The following is a 19,688-nucleotide window of genomic DNA, read 5'->3' as shown; positions in this document are numbered from 1 at the left end:
CTTGGGGATGATAATCCTTTTTGGATCGCAGCCCCCTCTGGATTATGGCTGTGTCTTGTGGTGTTTGTGAGACCTTTCCACAGGGCCCCATCTTCCTGACCCACCAGACACGGTACTCTCCGTTACTGCATCAGCTGGGGGATGCCCACTCCCCACGCTTTGATTTCAGTGAAATATCACAGTCAGCGCCAGCCACTGCCTTCCCCAGTCAATGCAGGGAGAAATCCCTACAGACACGTCTGAGGCTGATGGACGTGTCCTAAAGGATCCCTCGAGTTCCTTCCTCACTCTTCTTCAAAAGGCTGAGTGTCAACACGTCCTGCTCCTGCTGACCGTGGAAGCCACCCTTCTTTGCAGCCCGCTTTGCTGCTTGAGGACTCTTCCTGGTTGCTACACTGGACTTGTCCTGTCTTTGGTGGCCAGTTCTTGCCCCGTGCACTTTTTTTTTTCTCCTAATTTGTATGTTCATATATCCTGGAGGTAACCCATTGGGGTCTTTGCTGCTATTCCTTGGCAATGAGTGGAGGAAGGGGTCCTGGTTGACCTGCAGGGCTGTTGAGCTGCTTTGTGACCACAGTGCAGGGAGGACACTTGACAAAAAACAGAAGGGAGGTGGTGGGAACCAGGCTCCCTGGCTAGCTGGTGCTCCAGCCCTTTGCAGTGTGGATGTCACCCTCCCAGCTCCCTACTGCAGAAGTGAGGAGGGTGGGCAGATCTCCTTCATCCCCTGGATTTTCCGGGTGGTGCAGAGGAAGAGCCGCTCTACAGCCCCTTCCCAGAGGCTTGACCAAATAACTGTGCTACAAATACACTCACAAGGAGGAAGAGAGTGTGAGTATTTGGTTTGAGAACCCAAAATAGTCTTCAAAAGGTATCGCATGAAGTGAGTTGGTCTCCTCCTTCAGCATTTCATTAAGCAGCTGGATTCGTCCCCTATGGCAATGGAGACCCTTGAAAGAAGTCTCCTTAAGACCAGAGAAGCCTTGCCCATGTTTCCCCTTAGCCTTTCAACCAAACTGAGATGCTGAGCCATGGCAGGTCCTCAAGTCAGGAATCAGGCTCTGAAAGCAGGTGAGCATGTCTCAGGGGCAGATTAGTCAAAAACTTTGCTTTTTTCCTCTTTGCTTGGGCTAAGGGACAGTTGTCTTCTTGGGAACATAGCTGCTGGTGGCAAAGGCTAGAGAGGGAACATCCAGGAGCTGGGCAGTGGCAACCACTGCTCTCACAATCATGTAGGGACCAGGGTTGGATATGGCCATGGTGGGAAGGAGGAGGACCAATGACACATCCCACCTAACCCCATCCTGCAGCCAAGGTGTGAGCCAAGCCCTGACCACCCTGTGGCTGAAGGTCTTCTTATGCAGAAAAAACTGTGTATACTGGGGAAGAGCTCCATTTTCCAGTACAAAGCACCTATTTCCACAGAACCCAAGTGTACTAAAAAAAAAAAAAAAAGAAAAAAAAAAAAAGAGAAGAAAAGGCTAAAGCATGCCCTTTGCAGTCTGCATGGGCTTAAAATGAGCGCGCTTAGCACCAGTTACACAATAGAAAGGGCTCAGGTACTCTCTGGCTGCAAATACATTCGATACACTGAAAGGGTTGCAGGAGCGTATCAGACGAAGTTCCTTACTTTGCTCAGGCAGCCTATCAAATATTTAACGGGCTGCCATAGGCAATTACATTAGAGGAGATAGTTAAACACCCCCTACCCTAGGGCACCCCCCTGCAATGTAAATCAAACAAATTGGACTCTTTTCACAATTGACACACACGATTTTACTTACTGTAAATAATTTAGCATTAAAAAGTCGAGCTACACTTTGCCCCATCTGGATTTTCTTTTCTCTTGCTCTCTCTCCCTGCTCCGCCGAGTTGAGCAGCGTGGACTCTGGGCTCCTAATGCAATAGATGGAGTGGAGGAATTTTGCTGCCTCGGTGAGCTGTTAAAGGATTCCCATTTTCTAATGGAAGAAACCACACTCAGGAAACTTGTGAAGTTGCCCATTTAAAGCAGTCGGAGATGTTCCCTGCCAGCTAACAGCAAGGGTTGGGAAAAATCCCTCCCTCCGGAAGGAGTTTGGTCTGTTGCTGGCTGGCATCTCCCGGGGTCATAGCAATCTCCCTATAAAACTTGGCTGAATGGTTGCACTTTTAAATTAAAAGCTATCTTTCATGATTAGGCTCAGCGGGGCTTTAATAAGGATTTTTACAAGCTGGCTTGCAGCATTGGCCTGCATGGATAGTCTTTTCTCTTACACCTAAAGTGCTAGATCTGCACATCAAAATACTCTCTGCTATCCAGGCTAAGAAAGACACCTGGTCATCACCAGGAGCTCTTCCTCTAGCTCTCTCCCAGCCTCCTGAAACAGTCCGTTTGACTGTATGACATTTTGAGCTGTGACTCGATGTCTTTTTCTAAACCCTGTAATTATGGGTGGTGAAAAGAGCAGCATTTGGCTCAGCTGAGTCTTCTGCAATGCCACTGCTCACCTGAGTTGAATGGGGTAGCACTTCAGCTTGTCCCGTTCCTGTTTGTCATTGCACTCCCAGTTTAAATCAACATAAGTACCCTGTGAAATTTTCTCATCGATGCCATTGGCCTCTGTCAGCAGTGAGACAGCTTATAGAGTTTAGTGTGTCTGTTAAAAAGTGCTCGGGGCTTGATTTTTCTGTTCCTGCACTCATGCAAGCAATTTAACCGTCGCCTGCGCAGGTAGAGCCGCTTACACAGTTCCCGACAAACCCAATTTCCATCAAAAAACATAAATTCTGATGAGATCGAAGCATTTAATCCCTGAACATCTTAATTCTGATGGATGGATCCTCCCCAGGGTCCCTGCAGATGGTGGTGGGTGGTGTTGGAGCTGCTGGATGGCTGAGTGGGGATGAGGAGACATTTTCTCGGAGCCTGGGATGGAGAGGATGCTGCTGGAGGCACGGAAAGGTCCTGTGCAGGAGCTGAGAGTGTGCTGGTACTGAGAACCACTGCCTATTTGGGGCTCAAATGAAGTGTAAACCTAAAATTTCCGGTGTACTAGAAATTCTGGGATAATTCCTGCTCAAGCCCTGGAAAGGACCATGAGGAAAGGGGAGGTCACCTGGCAATGCCCAGGTAGGGGACACCCTCCATGCACTCACGTCCTGGTCTCTATACCACCACCCACAGCATTTTCCAGGAGCCCTGCTCCTCCCCATCCCTGTTTGCCTCCTGGGCATCGAGGACTTTCCTCCTTGCATCAAGGACTCAGTCCTGGTAGGCAAATAGGAGGCAGCTGCTGTCCCCTAATGGCTCTACAGGATGCTCATCCTGCTCTTCTGCAGGATGTCCCAAATGGGCCTTTTCCACCAGATCCTCTCCTGGAGGCCTGGAAAGCCATGTTCCCTCTGTTCTGTGCTTGTAGGAAGCACTGCCAGCGGGTGTAATTGGTAGCCTGAACACACAGCCCCCATGGCAGCCCATGAGGGTGCCAAAAGCTCTCATTCAGGCACAAACGAAGGAGTGATCAAACCCACTTAGGAAATAAAAACAGCTGCAATCTGCAGGTCACTGCCTGAGGCACCAAACCACATGGCAGGCAGGACGATGCTCTTACAAGCTGCATTGAGGTGTCCATTGATTGAAAATGCGGGGATTAGGAGGAGCGCTGTGAGTTTTCATTGGTTAGAGGCAGAAAACCAAAAGGAGAAACTAGGGGTTGCCTTTGAAAAGCAACAAAGAGATACAGCTTCTTGTGCACAGACCTAGCTGCAGACAGTTCCTGGGATTAGTTGCCCATGGAAATGACGGGCAAGAGCTCCTGGTGCTGTGTCGGGACATGTCATGACACCACCAGTAGCCCCAACCCCTTCAAGTTTGCATGCTGTGGCAGATAACCACCACATCTGACCATCACAAGGAGCAATAATAACATGAAGAGCTTTCTGCCTCTTCGCTGCCATGGAGTCATCTCAGAATGAATTTCCTAAGACAACCTGTGGGGCTGGGGATTAGATATGAATAATTATTACTGCTGTAGAAGCATTTTTTGCTTGGAGCTTTGCTGTGTTTTTGCCCATCCTGACTGTAAGACACTTGTTCTTCCCAAGCCAGGTGGAACCTGAGAAGTCCTAGATAAATCCAGAGGCTTTGGGACAGCTTATATGGAGGGCAGCTGCTCTCTTCAGTGTGCAAGGGCACACCACAAACGCATGCAGGAGATGGAAGGAGGACAGGTTCACCCAGGGAATGGAGCTGGGAGGGGTTCCTGCTGTCCCCATAGTGTCCCGCTCTGTCCCTCCCTGTGCACACACACGTGTCTGTGCTCCAGCGTCAGTGACAGTGTGTGCAGAGGCACAACAGGGGATGCCACCATGGGTTCCCCACTTGTTTCAGTGGTGGGAAGTGGCTTTGTGCACCAGAACAGGTATTTCTATGCTTCCTGGTGAGCTCCAGCCTTGTGCTGTGCTCAGGGCCTAAGTCTGGGTCCTTAGCTGCCTGAAGATGTGGAGAAGCAGCTGCTGAGCCCTTCGGAGGAGATATTCATCCAATTTCCCCCCGCTCCAGGCAACTCTCTGTGAGATGTGCAGAAGAGGAGCATGCCCAGGTCTCATCCTATAGTTCCTGACCTCTGGGGCAAGTTCTGAGGCACAGCCTGGAGCCCGCTCCTTGCAGCAAAATTTGGCTTGGCATGACGTTGATTTCCTTGGGGAGAATTACAGCCAGGCTCGAGGACTGAACCACTACCTCAGCCTTCCTTCTCTGAGATGCTGAAATACAGAAAATGAGGAAAAAGCAGATTGAGTGGTCACCAGGAAGAGCCCAGTGAAAAAGGAGACAAAGACCTCTCGTGAAAGCTTCTGGGCACCACAATACACCGGTAACAAGCCCGGGGGCTGCCAGCTGAAGGCACCTGTGCCCACGCAGAGCCCCCAGGAGGGCCGATTCCCCTCCGCGAGAACTGTGCCCATGGCTCCACTGCGCAGAAAGCCTCCGGTGAACCTCTCTGGCAGCCGCTCTCCTCTGCCCATCACCTGATGCTGCAATCTCTCCGCAAGCAGCAGAGGGGAGACCATGACTCAGAGCTGTGCTGGTAGAGAGCAGGAGGGAGGAAGGCTTCCGAGCTCCCGCCGGCTCTTGCTGGTGGATACTCAGAGCATCAGCGTGTTGGCAGAGCATCGCTGGCACTCGGAGGATGCTTTGATGAACAGGAAGGTCTGCCTGGACCAAGTGCAGGGACTGCCCCTTGCCCTGCTCCCGTCCCTCTGGGTGATCCTGGCAGCCCAATAAATGCAGGTCTTCCCCCAGGGGCAGGGTGTAGCCCCCCAGGTCTCTCCTCTGTCCGGCTACATGAGCAAGGAGCTGCCCAGCAGTAGCTTAGGGACCTTCTGTCTGCACAAGCATCACCTGATGGCTGTGCCCGACTCCGGCAGAGACCTGCGTGGTGGTGGTGGCTGCTTCCAGCCCCCTATTGCTGGCTCCGACCTTTTCCTGTGCACATCAAGACCTCAAGTACCTGCTTTCGGGGACGCTCCAGCCTCCCGGCTGCCGGGGCTGGGTTTTCTGGGCTGCTTTAACACACGCTGTTCCCTTCAGAGGGCATTTGCCCCGAGCGTGACCAAGCACCCTCCTAGCAACCCCACAGCCTCCATCCCCATCCCCAGCAGCTTTTGGGGTTCCCCTGCCCCGGAGATGCTGCGGGCTGCGTGCGGGTGGGGGGAGAAGTGCCGGGGGGGCCGGGAGAGGGGAGCTCGGCCGGGGTGCGGACGGACAGACACGGACAGACGCGGGACACCGCAAGCAGGTAACGGAGCCAGGGAGGGAAAGAAAGAGAGAAAGAAAGGGGAAAAAAAAAAAAAAAAAAAAAGTTGGCGAAACTTTTCCTTCTTCTGCTCGCCGAGTTTTATCCCCAGGTGCCTTTTTTTTGCCTTGGGGCGGGGAGGGGGGGGTCGGGAGGGGAGGACCGGGTTTGGGGGGGCCCGGCCGGGGGGGGTGAGCTCAGTGGCCGGGGGCGGGCGGTGGGAGGTGTCTGCCGAAAGGCGTCCAATGAGCGCCCGGGGGGGCGGGGGGGCCGGGCTATAATGCCGCCGATGCCGGGCGGCGGAGGCAGAGACAATACCGCGCCCCCGGAGCCGGGCTGCCCGGAGCGCCCCTGCCCCGCTCCTTTCCCAACATGATGTCCATGAACAGCAAGCAGGCGTTCAGCATGCACCCCATCCTGCACGAGCCCAAGTACCCCCACCTGCACACCAGCTCCGAGGCCATCCGCAGAGCCTGCCTGCCCGCCCCCCAGGTAAGCCCCCGGCCGGTCGGGGGGCTCCGCGACCCCTCCCCGGCTGTGGTTGGGGGGGGAGGGGGGGGGACCGCGTCTTGCTGCACCCTCTCGACTTGATGGGTTGGGTTTCCTTTGGGTTTGGGGGTCCCTCGCAGCCCGATGGGGGGGTCTTGGACCCAGTGGCTCTGTCCTGCAGCCCAACTCCGGTAGCGTGAAGATTCCTTGGGACCCCCTGGCTCTGTCCCCCTCTGCTCTGTCCCGCTGCCGGGGACACAAGAGGGGTGATCAGGGTCCAGCACCCCCCTCCCGTGCTCCTCTTTTGAGGCTTGGGCCAGGCTCCGTTCTGCTCACCTGGCCCGTGCACCGCTTTGGGGCAGAATGGGGTCTCTGTCACGCTGCTTATGTTTTAATCCTCTCCCACTCTTTTGGTTTGTTTTTTTGCTCTCCTTTTCTCCCCCCAACCCACATCCAGATCCAGGGCAACATCTTTGCGGGCTTCGATGAGACCTTGCTGCGGGGTGCCGAGGCTCTGGCTGCTGTGGATATAGTATCGCAGAAAACCCACCCGTTCAAGCCGGATGCCACCTACCACACCATGAGCAGCGTGTCCTGCACTCCTACCTCGTCCTCCGTGCACCTGCACCACCCGTCCGTGCTGACTACACACCATCCCCACCACCACCACCACCAGCCCGCCCAGGGCCTGGAGGGCGAGCTCCTGGACCACCTCAACTCTGCCCTCCCGCTCGGAGGGGTGCCGGGGCCAGACGTGGGCTCCACACCTTCGCACCCTCACTCCCACATGTCGGCCATCAACCATATGGCCCACCACTCCCAACCTATGAACATGTCCCACCCCCACGGCCTCGCTTCCCACGCTGTCATCTCCGGCCCCGAGACGGAGACGGACCCGCGGGAGCTGGAGTCCTTCGCTGAGCGCTTCAAGCAGCGGAGGATCAAGCTGGGGGTGACCCAGGCGGACGTGGGCTCCGCGTTGGCCAACCTGAAGATCCCGGGGGTGGGCTGCCTAAGCCAAAGCACGATCTGCAGGTTCGAGTCCCTCACCTTGTCCCACAACAACATGGTGGCCCTCAAGCCCATCCTAGAAGCGTGGCTGGAGGAGGCCGAGAGGGCTCAGAGGGAGAAAATGACCAAACCGGAGATCTATACGGGAGGGGACAAGAAACGCAAGCGCACCTCCATTGCTGCCCCCGAAAAGCGGTCACTGGAGGCTTACTTTGCCGTGCAGCCGCGGCCATCCTCGGAGAAAATCGCTGCCATCGCCGAGAAGTTAGACTTGAAGAAGAACGTGGTGCGGGTCTGGTTTTGCAATCAGAGACAGAAGCAGAAAAGGATGAAATTTTCTGCCACTTACTGAAGAAGGGGCTGGGAAGGCAGTGGGGGGAGTGCCTGGTCCCCCCCAGCCCCTCTGAAGTGGGCAGGGTTTGGGATGATTTTTTTTTGTTGTTGTTTTAAAAAAAAAAAAATTGAAGAAAAAAAGAAAAAAGGAAAAGTAAACCTAAAAAGGGAAACCTGCCCAAAGCGATGCGAACAGTTTGGTGCCTGCTCCTCACCCCCCCAGGCAAACTGGCCCCACTGTTATGACTGGTACAGACTGCTTTTTCTAGACAAAAATGGAGAAAAAGGAGAAGATGAAACGGAAGTCCTGGGGGGGAGTTTTGGGGGTGCTCGGAGCCAGGGCAGCGGCACCAAGAGCCCGGCGGGGCTTTGTTGCAGCCCCTTCCTGGCTCGGATGGGCAAGCAGCGGCTGCAGCACCGCTCCTTCATCGGTGTCCGGTCCTCTTCTTTTTAAAAACTAAAAGAAAAATAATAACAAATGGAAAAAAAAAAAAGAAAAGGAGCTGAAGCCGTCCTGACGGCTGTAAATACGGAGGTGCTGGCCCGTGCCCCCACGCTCGCTGCCAGGGTCCCCGCGCACACACACGCACACACACGCACTTGCATGGTTTTGTTTGCTGTCCCCTGCCCCTTTGCATTTTTGCAATAACGTTTCTGTTTCTACCTCATCGGCTAAATTAAAATATATATATATATATTAAAAAAATAGAAAAAAAAGAATAAAAAAAGAAAGGAAAAAAAAAAATTGGCACGTCCCTGGAAGTCACGGTTTGTTTGGTGGGGGGGAAAAAAAGGGGGGGAGATTTATTTTGCTTTGTTTTCACTCAAACTGTTCGATAGCCGTATGATTTCACTGTAAAATATCCTACGCTTCGACAATCAAACCATTGGGGCTCACAGGAGCGGCGGGACCGGCCCGGGGCAGCGGGGGTGCGCGGCATCCCTGCCCCGCGCCTCCGCCAGTACCGAACTCTGCACTTTCTAAGGCAAGAATACTTTTTTTTCCTTCTTTTTTTTTGCTTTGCATATTTAATAGAGAAATTTGCCTCCGATTCGTTGTTAATTTTTTTTTTAAACTAATGACTATTATTATTTAAACGAGATTTCGTTTCGCTGTGTGTGTGCTGAATGAAATTTGGTGTCTGTGTACGCTGCAGCATTTCCAATAAACCATGCACGTTTTACCTCACCCCCCCGCTCCTGCCTCCTGGAGTTACTGCGGCCGCCGGGAGGGGCCGGATCCGGCCGCGGCACCCCCGGGGGCTCGGTCCTTCCTCCTCCAGGGTTTGGGGAGGGGGGAAGAAATGAGGCGAAAAGCAACGAAACGAGGGATAAAAGGGGAAAAAGCGGGGTTTTAGAGCCCGGGGGGGCTTTCGTCCCTTCCCTGCTGGGGAGCAGCGCAAGCTTCCACGGGTGGAAGCCCCACGCGTGGCTTTGGGTTCGGGGCCGGTGCCCACGGGGCGGATTCGTTGGCCGTGCCCCGGCGGCCGAGGTGCGACTTGAGGCTGCCGAGAAACTTTGGGCGCCCGCGTCCAAACCTCTCCCGAAGCCGCCTTCAAAGCGCCCGGCTGGGGGGAGCCTGGGACGGCGTGTCCCACGGGCTGTCCCCGGGTCGGGGGGACGCGGACACGCGGGGGGGGGCTTCCCCCTCGCACGAGGCTCCGTGCTTTTGTTGCTTTTGTTTTATAACTTTCTCTTTTTTCTTTTTTCTTTTTTTTTTCGGGGGAAAAGAAACCGAAACGCACCGAGCGCGGCACGGGGAGCGATGCTCGGCACCCCCCGAGGCACGGGGACGGGGGGGGAACAAGCGCGACAGAGCAGCTCCCGAATCTGCAAATTTTAAAGAAAAAAAAGAAAAAGGGAAAACGGTGAAGCATCCGAAAGAGGTGCTCAAGGAAAGCCGGGCGAGGAGATGCTCGGCGGAGCAAGCAGAGCCCTGCCCGGCCGGGGCATCGCGGGCACCGTCCGGGTTTGGAGCCCCCCTGGCCCGCGGAGGCTTCGCAAACCCCATCCCCGCCTTTGTTCTTTCGCTCCGTTCCCGTTTTTTTTTTTTTTTTTTTTTTTTCCTATGAAGCGAAAAGCGCATTTTCATAAATAGACCTTGGCCAAGTGCTGGCGATGAAATTTTAATGAAGGCTGGATGCTGAGTGCTGCCCGGGGGGGCCTTGGAGAATCGGCTCCGCACAGCATTAGCAGGGCCCTGCTCGCATCCCCCCCCCTTGCTCCCTCGCAGCCACAACACGCTGCGGTCTGCTGCTGCTGCTCCTGCGTCGCCGCGACCCCCCCGGCGCCCCCTCCCCAAAACGGGGACCCCCAGCCCTGCTGCGGGGCCGGGGTCGCTGCGCAGAGCCGCTGGCTGGCGGGTGCCGCTCTGCCCTCGCTCTTCAAAGTTTGCGAGCGATGCAATATTTATCACCCGTGATCATAAGGAGGCAAGCGGGTATTTCCCAGTCGCAAAGGCAAAGGGTGCTTAGGAAAACGTGCACCCGGTGAGGAGGAGCCCAGCCCCATGGTGGATGTCTTTTTGGGGTAGCGTGTCCAGGTCCCACCCCAAGTGCTCAGGTCCAGGCTGGAAATCTGAGCAGATCCCAAAGACCTTCAAATCCAGGCTCTGTGTGCTTGGGGGAGTTTAGGGGAAAGGCCAGGACGAGGAAAGGAGACAGAGCTTTGCAGGAAGGAGAGGAAATGCACACGCATGCAGGTGTCACGGCACAGGCACACTCCCTGTTCCTGGAGTGCAAAGGAAGCCCCTGAACCTTGACCCTAAAGCCAAAATAGCATTAAATGAAAGGACTATTGATTGGGCTGGACACCCAGCTCTCACCCTTTTTTTTTTTTTTTCCTTTTTCAATTGAGGTTTGATGTATGAGGCAGCTTATCAAACCTGCGGCTTTGGCAGCCAGTCCATCTCTAAGGGTACCCTCTCACCCACCGCTGATGCTGGCTCAAGGCCACGCTGTGGGACTTGGTTCCTCATTTACCGACAGTCTGACAGACAGATAGGGATGGGATGGGGTGGGCTAGGTGGGACCACCTCTGTGGCTGGGATTTGGTTCATCCCAGGAACGCAGAAGCATCAGGCAGAGCTGGCTCAGCCACTACCAGGGACAGGATTTGAGCACTGATACAGACGGGATCTTCAAAAGAGGGGTGTGCGAGTGGGTGTAGACCTCTAGGCTCCAGTTATGGCCCACGGAGAGGAGCCAAGGAATCCACAGTGCAGGTCATCACTTTCTAACCCCTGAAGCAGGGCAGCTGAATGGTCCTCTACAGGCATCTTGCTCACCTATATAGTTATAGACTATAAAGATGATGGATGACTGGCTCAGAAAGAGGCATCTACAAATGGGGACACGACAGCTTAGCAGATATGAGTCCTATCTGTGCTGCTGCAAAGGCTTTCTGAGGAAAGATGCCCACGGGTTCTGGGCTGCTGAAGCTCCCAGATATGGGCTCCTGGAGTTCTGCCCAGTGAGCCCTGCAGCAAGGTTCTCTCCTGCCATGCAGTGCTTACTTCCAAGATGCTGAGCTTCATGCCATGCTCATGGTTGTTTTGTTTCCACCATAAAAAACAAAGGAATTTAGGCACCTAAGTCCCTTGAGCATACAGATAACTACATAATGTTGTATATGTCCTGCTGAACTGAGTCTGCTGACTCCAGACAAATGCAGATGCATTTGAAGAAATCTTGGGGGAAGCACTGTCCCTCCTTTATGTCCTAGAACAGAACAATTTGGGGGCATGGCTGCACCAAATCACACAGCCAAGGGGCTGACTCTCCCTCTAGGAAGGGAAATAAGACAAAGAATGTTGCTGATAGCAGGGCTGTCCCAGGGCCATCAGCGAGTCCCATCTCCCCAAGCTATGTGGTTGGACCTTGCAGCTCCAGCCCTCACACAGAGCTTTAAAGGATGCGGAGGATCAGGAAAGTGGCCACCAACACCAGCAACCCCCTTGTTCAAATATTGCCAGCACATCACAGCTTTGCACTCAGCTTTGGGTCTGGAGGAGAGAAAATGCTCCATGTGCTTTAAAAGATTCCTGCCTTTGAAAGCCATACAGGTAAAGGATGCCCCTGCTGACGGACTCTCTTCTATTATTCTATGTGTTTTAGTGCAGAGCAGAGCAGATGTATTTTTAAAGAGGCCAGCGCTTGAAGTAGGCTCTGTTCCACTACAGGGGAAAAAGGAGTAAAGCAGTAATTACAGGCTTCATAGGTGCCCAAGCAGGGAGGAGGACAGCCGGGCTTGAGCGGGAGCCCAGGAAGAAGACTAAAAATCAGCTGCCTTTGGAAATATTTAGGGAAACGGGGCGGGTATGAGGGGCAACCCCCTGCCCCAGCCCATCAGTCGCTCTTCACAAGGAGCAAGCCCTCAGTCAGGACACACATTTCCCATCTGTGCTCTTTGCTCTCTGCTACCAGACACTGCCCTTGGCTTGGGGAAGTTCCTGAGGATTTTGGTTGAGCAGGTGTGCAGGATCAGGCCCATGTTGTATGTTCTATGCCGAGTGAGGGAAGGTTTTCCTGCACTGCTGGATCAGATCAGGACATGGTGGAGATGCAGGGGCTCAGTGGATATGCTTGGTCCATGTTACTGCAGCCTGATGTTTGAAGGCACAGGAAATACTCATGAGCCTTGGATTTTGGCCACCTGAGCACCTCTTCACTGCAGAAATTGGGCCACTTTACAACAAGTCTGGTCAGAAGAGGGTAGGAGCTCCAGGAAGCAACAAGGAGAAGTTGTGTGACACTCACCCTTTGGACATCTCCTGGCTTGCATTTACACGGACGAAATACTGCATTTCCTTCCCTTGGTACTAAAAGCATGAGTCAGGACCTCGTGGGTGCTCAGTCTCCCTGCAGCCACAAGCAGGTTTAACATTTACCTGTAGTAAGGCCAGAGCCAGAACACAGGCAAAAACATGGGAATACAGCTCCATGCTGTATGGAAAGTAAAATTAGAGGCTTTTTTTTTTTAAGGTATTAAATAAATACTCAAAGAAATTTAATCTGATGTTTTACCTGTGCATGCACCAAGGTCTTGATCTCATATCAGCCCTCACCTACAAGAATAGCCCTCTGCTTACCAGCAGTCCTAGTGGAGCCCAGCAGGACCAGTCCCAGGGCTAGGCTCTGCTCATCTACCCTTGGTTTTAGCCATAAGCCCTAAGGAAGGGCTGTGGGATTTGGTTTCGGATCCCTGGGTGGATCAGAGAGCAGGGGAACTTGCAGAGGACTTCAGAAACATTGGGATCCTGGAGATAGAGAGATCAGAGATGAAATCTATATTTCATCTGCAGCATCACCAACCTTTCCAGCAGCTCAAGGAAAATGAGCGCTCTCTGAGAAATATGAAAATGTCAACTAGGAATGATGTTTTATTTATACCAGGCAAGGAAGGTTTTAGTTTCAGACAAGGAAAAAAAAGCACGTGTGTTCGTACAAAATCTCTCTTAACTATTCTGTGACTACCCAAGTACTACATGTGAATCAGAGGGAGTTTGTTTTGCAGGGCGTCTTTTCAGTGATGTACACAGCAACCTCTGTCCCAGGCCAGTCAGCAGAATCTCTGCCTCATTCATCACCAGCTCCAGGAAAGTGCATCCCAGCCTCTCTGGCTAAACAGAGAAGCAAAATCACCTTCATCTCTTCCACAAAACAGAGCATCCAACTCAAGGAAATGCCTGGTGACTCTGCGGTCCACTGGGGGAGTATCCATCCCACATGCATCTTGCCATCTTTCCAGACTCTGTTTGAGCAGGTTCCCAACACTGAGATGAAAATTCAATGCAGATTTTTTTCTGTTGCTTACCCATGTATGCACTACATACCATGGGGTCCTGCAGGAGATCAGCATCCAGGATCCTCAGTCTCGGATGGCCACGTTCCTCAGCTACTTCAGTCTGCATCCTGTGTGGGCAGTCTGGATGCAGGGTCCACATAGCCCCCCGTTTCCTAGATCCCTGGCACTGACCTAATCCCTTATCAGATCCAGCTCTTTGCATCCCAAGCTTCTGGAAATGCTTGCTCTGTCTTCTGAAGCCCTCCCTTTGCACTGTCCCTACATGACAGCCACACTTCCATACGCAGGGTTGGGGATCCTGTAGACACAGGGAGGTTTTAGTGGCTGTAAAACACATGGAGAAGGAGGTGTCATGGAAATTAAAGATCGATACTGCTGAGATGATCTCAGAAGACCCTGCATTGTCTGCACCTGCAGCTCCCACCAGCAGGTAACACTGAAGTGCCAAGTGCCATGCAGGGTTTTGGTGGTTACAGGTGTATATATATATTTTTTTCACAACTCTGTCATACAGAGAGCTGCAGGTGTGCAATGTACCTTCAGCCTACCTGTGTTGAACTTGGTCTCTCAGCATTTCAACTCAAGGCTGGGATGAGTCGTTTCAGCCCTCAGAAGCCCTGTTTGGCAGGTGTTCAGGATGCCTGTGACCCATCTGGAAACCCACAGCAGGCCTTGCTCTAGCCCTGCATGGCTTTGGGGAGCCACTGAGGTGCCTGGGGAGGTGGTGCTGCCCATTACTCTGCTGGGACAGGAATCAGTCTGTGAGAGATGAACCAATTCCCCACCTTTTTTTTTTTTTATTATTTATTTTATTTTATTTTATTTTATTTTATTTTATTTTATTTTATTTTATTTTATTTTATTTTATTTTATTTTATTTTATTTTATTTTATTTTATTTTATTTTATTTTATTTTATTTTATTTTATTTTATTTTATTTTATTTTATTTTATTTTATTTTATATATTTTTTTCTGTCTGATCCCAAGCTCCAAATGCTGGGTGGGCGGCTGAAGAATTTATAAGAGCCTCCAGAGAACATCCGAAATGGGCTTCTTTGCAATGCTGCTGGTGCTCAGCTGTGCTCCTCGGCATTCAGGGTGCTCATCTACTGGCCCTGCCTAGTGACTGGCATCTCCAGAAATTCATCCAGCACAAGGCAGCATAGGATGACCTCCTCTTGAGCTTGTCTGCACAAAGGCCTGATAGATTAACAACTGAACTGAGAACATTTTTGGAAAAACCACCCAGCTACGTTGATGCCATCTGACTTATGCTCCTGCCTGCCCTCTACTCCCTCATCTCTCAGTTCTTCCCAGCATAACATGGCCCCCTCTGTGCAAGGCTCTGCTGAAAAAGTGTCCCATGGGTGCTGTCAGAGGGCAGATCAGTGCCATCGGCCCTGGTGATGCCTCCTGGAACAGGCCCTTCAGCAGGGCCGGGAGGGGGTCTTCACGCCTCCCACCTGCCCAGGGGCCTGATGGGGACCCCTGAGCTTCCCACCACGGCAGCCGGACCTGACCCCACTGTCTGGGGGATCGTGTCAGTCGTAGGAGGGAAAAGGCATGTGCTGGGGAGATCCCTGAGACCAAGTCACCACCGGTTGATCCTCACCTTATGCAGGCCCTTGGGAAGCCCCATGGGAACAGGAACGGGCTCACCCCATGCTCTGAGGCCTAGCCGACGTGTGGGACATGGTGGCAACATGTCCCAGGCTGAGCGAAGCTCCTGGCGTGGTCTACACCTGTTGAACCAAGGGGGGGAAATCCCTCACAGACCGCCCAGCCTTCCTGGCGAGGCGAACACTCACACCTGGGGGGTTCCTCTGCTGGGGGGAGAATTTTGGCAGGAGCCTTTGGCACGGAGGGACAGGCTGCTGCACAAAACCAGCCTCCCCTCTGCTCTCCCACCTCCTGCAGCCAGAGCTGAGCCGATCCGCTTGGGCAGCCAAACGGGGGCTGAACCTGCAGCAGGAAGAGTCCCAGGCTAGGGGCTCTCCCATCGGAGACCGAAGCCTCCCCGCTGGGAGACGGGGAGGCAGCACAGCCTCCTCCGCACAGGCTAATGGCTCCTGATGGCTCTTCCCGGAGATGGCTCAATCATCTTTGCCTGGGTTTTTCCCTCGCAGCCTTCTCTACTCGGCGCCTCTTATGTGCAGGTTTAGCACTACGCTCCTCTCCTGCAGCCAGCGTGGGAGAGCGCTGACAACCTCCGGGTTCTCGCATGGATTTTTTCCTTACCCTAGCTGTGCTGTTTGGTTAAGATCTAAGTGAGCTTTTCAAGCATGCTGCTTGTATGTCTTTATTAAAAGACACAGCTTAAGGAGGGGGGTGGAAAGCAGATCAGATCTGGATGCTCTCTGCAGCCAAAACCATGGGAATCTTCTGCTCTGCAACTGTTCGCAGCCCCCAGCAGCTGCGCGGTCCAGCCCGCCAGAGCAGCAGGACATGGGGTCAGTTCACTGCCCATGACTAATTCATCACTAAGGGCAGCCCCTCTGCTTGCTACCTTTGTGCTGCTGTCCCCTCTGGTGTAAAGGCAGGTGGAGAGGCAGGGATATGTCCCCGAGGGGAGTGGAGGGGGACACGCTGGTGGAGATGCTGGGCTGTGTTCCCTGCAGCTCGTGGAGGAGCCCAGCTCTGTTGTGGGACAGGATGAGGAGTGGTCAGCCTGTTCACGACTTATGAGATATGCTTTTTTTTTTAATTTTATTTTATTTTATTTTATTTTATTTTATTTTATTTTATTTTATTTTATTTTATTTTATTTTATTTTATTTTATTTTATTTTATTTTATTTTATTTTATTTTATTTTATTATTTTATTTTATTTTATTATTTTATCTTATCTTATCTTATCTTATCTTATTTTATTTTATTTTATTTTATTATTTATTTTTAATTTTGGTTTGGTTTGGTTTTGTACAGGAATTTTCTCCTTGGGAAATTTTCTTCTCAGCTACCTTGAAATGCAGGCGATGGTTCCAGGTGGTATTAAGCTGCTGAAAGCCGAGTCTGCAGGAGTCCCTCTGCCTGCCACTGAAACCCGAAGCCACCTCTGCAGCAGGGGCAGCAGCATGGCCCTTGGGAGCTTGGACAGAGAAGGTAGAGCAGGCTCCTCACACCAGCCAGGGTTGGGCACAAGCTCAGATCGCTGGCCATGGACCTGTGGTCTTGAATTCTTGAAGATGCTGCCAGGAGTGACTGTAGGTGACCAGAAAAGCAGCCTTGCCTTTCACCTGAGAGCTGGCATCCCATCAGAACAAAAAAATACTGCACCAGCCTGGGGGCAGAGGCTCAGGCACAGCTATGGCCTTAACCCCGCGATGCACCCAACCCCAAGTCCTGTCCAAACTCCCCCCAAGATCGACCCTGCAGTCAGTTTAGACATAACATTTTACCTTCGCTCCTCGTCTGGAATGGTGCTGCTAAGCCTCTGCCGTGCTGTGCACCAGGAGCAGCTGCGTTAAGCCACCCTCCTGCCGGTGGAGGCGGCTGAGGCTTGCCATGGAGGCTGCGTATCCCCCCTGTGAATGACTGGCTGTTGTAAGACACTCACTGAGCCAGCCACATGCCTCATGATGTCAATTGTAGTTCAGTGTTAATTATTTATGATAAAACTTCATAATGTGCTGTTAAATGGGCTGTAGGATATTTTGGTTAAATTAAGGAAACCTTAAAGCTCCCTCTACAGGGCTTTGCTCTTTGGGCTTTGCTGAGAGCAAAGGAGCAATTAAAGCTTAGGCACTGTGGCCTCTGCCTATGGCCTTCAATTACTGAAATATGGGAGTGCGAGGATCAATTCGATAGCTCAGTTTGGAAGGTAAACTTCTGGGCAAAATGCTTGCTGAGAAGACCACCCAGCCTGAAGCCCCGATCCCACAACATCTCCATGCTCTCTGTCCTGCCTTCCACTCAACCCAGGCTGCTCCTGCAGCAGCCCTCACCCTGGCCCTGCTGGCCCTTGTCCCTCAGGCTCTGCACAGTTGTCCCACCAGCTGCCCCAGGGACCAGAGCTGGCCCTTGGACGGTCCCTGGGATGAAGTGGTCTAAGTGCTGCACTAGTGCATAGCAGGGAATGGCTGCTGTTTTCAAAATTCACTCAGCCTTGTGAAATGTCAATAAGAGGGTTGGAATTAGATGATACTTAAGGTCCCTTCCAACCCAAACCGTTCTGAGATCCTGCGATTGTGTGATCCACCCAGCAAGGCGTGCCAGCTGGGCAGGCTTAGCAGAGCCCCTGCCTGATGCTCTGTTGAGCTGTGGGGTTCATACACCCCCAAGGGATGGGGTTTCCTGTCAGCTGGGTCTCTCTTCCCCAAGCTGACATGCCAGCAAATGTCTAAACTCAACAGCCTGAGTCTTTGTGGGATCAATTCCCAAAGCTTTTACATCCCCAGTTTAGGTCGTTTTATTAAGACCAGGATTTTAACATGCTTGAAGGGAAGTCTTCACTTCCTTTTTCTTTTTTCTTTTTTTTTTTCTTCCTTTTTTTTTTTTTTTTTTTTCCTCTGGGGCTAGAACTTGGTAGGATACGTTGTATGACATCCTTGGTCACTCCTGCCTTGGCCAGGCTGTTGCAGGCTGTGCAGACGGAGCCGTTCACAGCCAGGCTCTGTCCTCTCCCTCCTTCGTTTGCAGATGCGCTAGCCTTTACCATCCTTTGGTCAGGTGCTTCCCAGCAAACGGTTAAGGAGCAACTTGCAGGGCATCTAGCTTGGTGCATTTGTTAATGGTGCTTTGTTCTGCATGCTCTTCCAGCTCCCTGCCTGGAAAGGGGCCAAAGCCACAAAGTCTTCTTGGGGTTGCTGGGTGAATGCACCCTTCATCAATCCTTCTGCAACCTGGGCCACGCACAAGTACTCCCCCTGCTCACCAGAAAGCCTGTGGGGATGCAAATGAAAACAGCAGTGAACCCCAAGGTGGGCTTTAACTCTGCTTTTCTTGCTTTGAGCGCTGTTAAACAATAACCTAACCTAAATAAGCCCCTTCCACTCACCACCACCCTGTCACTCAGATGACACATCCCTGCCCAGCTTGACCACCTGGCTATGCGCACTGGGTGAGGGCTAAGCTTTGAATTTTCTTTGCCATATCAGGCAAAAATCATGTCATTTCAGATAAAATTTTCATGCGATCCACTCTGTGTGTTCATGAGAATGGGAGATAGCATGGATTTTTGAAGAGATGGAGCGCAGGCACTGGCAAAGAGAAAAGGTGGTTTCTTGGCTTCACGAGGGAGCACCACAGAAGACCATTTCTTCCTGTAGCTGCTCCCAGCTTGATAGCCTTCCTTGTGCACACCATTTTGCTAGGCTGAAAACCTTGGCCTTCTCCTGCTGCACATTACACCCCCCAAAAAAATCTCATGGCATTCCCAAGGTCTTGTATCCCTTCACATGAGTTTTCCATGGGAGCAAAAGCTCATCCAATAAACCATGCCATGTTCCCAGCTGGGGAGCAGGGAGGGCTGTAGGGTGGAGTGGTAGGACCGCAAAGAAGCCTCTTCATCGGATCAGTCTCACGCTCTTTCTCCAGTTGCTTCATGCCTTTGGAGCATCCCAAGCCTACTGTGAAGTAGTGGGGGAGCAGCTTCCACAGGCAGCTGGTGGCAGTGCCACCCTTGTCCCTGGAGGTGAGACATTCCTGAAGCTCATCCTGCTGCCCTGGCGTACCCACATCTGCAATCATATCTCCTCCGAATACCAGTGTAACTATGTGACTGTGCAAGAGGTGGTGTTACCACAGGGCTGAGTAGCTGACGGCACAGGAATACCCCCCTTCCTGCACTGCGCTGGCTGTGGCAGCTACAGCAAGCCACAGCGAATTTCAGATGCTCTGGACAGACTTTGTTTGAAGACTCATTAAAGAAGCCAACTGACACAGTTCTGGTAGAAGAAGTATTTTGAGCTTGTACTTGAGTATCCCCTTTGGCCATGCTGTTTCTTCCTACTCTCCCACCATTTATTACTAATGTATTGTATCGACATGGCTTACTATACTGCTCATGAATGAGGGAACATCTCTCTCCCTTTTCTGATGGATCAATGTCCTTCCAGACCAACTTTCATGCCTACAGTTTTTGCCAACCTTGTTGTTTCCTTGCTCTTTCTACAGCCAAGAAAATCCCTTGCTTAACAGAGGTTCGGGTCTATGCCATGAGATGAAGTCTCCTCTGTGCAGGTGAGGACATCTTCTGCAAGACACAGATCAGAGACAGGGCCCTGTGAGGAACCTGCCTGTGGGGCCACTATTGTGTCTGTCCCCACCCCCAG

The 19,688-nt window shown here is 52.3% G+C and overlaps 1 protein-coding gene across 1 annotated transcript; it reads left to right on the top strand.

Moving 5' to 3' along the window:
- The first annotated feature begins 6,061 nt into the window (after positions 1-6,061).
- On the top strand, positions 6,062-7,659 carry LOC106047487 (brain-specific homeobox/POU domain protein 3). The gene is made up of 2 exons (XM_067005189.1): positions 6,062-6,269; positions 6,724-7,659. Exons 1-2 carry the CDS (start codon positions 6,150-6,152, stop codon positions 7,627-7,629), a joined length of 1,026 nt encoding a protein of 341 aa, XP_066861290.1. The 5' UTR covers positions 6,062-6,149; the 3' UTR covers positions 7,630-7,659.
- Positions 7,660-19,688: the final 12,029 nt, after the last annotated feature.

This window comes from Anser cygnoides, chromosome 13, assembly GCF_040182565.1.
Source record: "Anser cygnoides isolate HZ-2024a breed goose chromosome 13, Taihu_goose_T2T_genome, whole genome shotgun sequence".
Lineage (NCBI taxonomy): Eukaryota > Metazoa > Chordata > Aves > Anseriformes > Anatidae > Anser > Anser cygnoides.
Note: the sequence above shows the minus strand (reverse complement) of the source record. Positions and strands in the feature narration are given on the sequence as shown.

Bases quoted from the DNA above. Each gene is read 5' to 3' on its own strand.
- LOC106047487 (XM_067005189.1), top strand. From the start codon at position 6,150: ATGATGTCCATGAACAGCAAGCAGGCGTTCAGCATGCACCCCATCCTG. The intron at 6,270-6,723 runs GTAAGCCCCCGG...ACCCACATCCAG, and splicing joins CCTGCCTGCCCGCCCCCCAG to ATCCAGGGCAACATCTTTGC.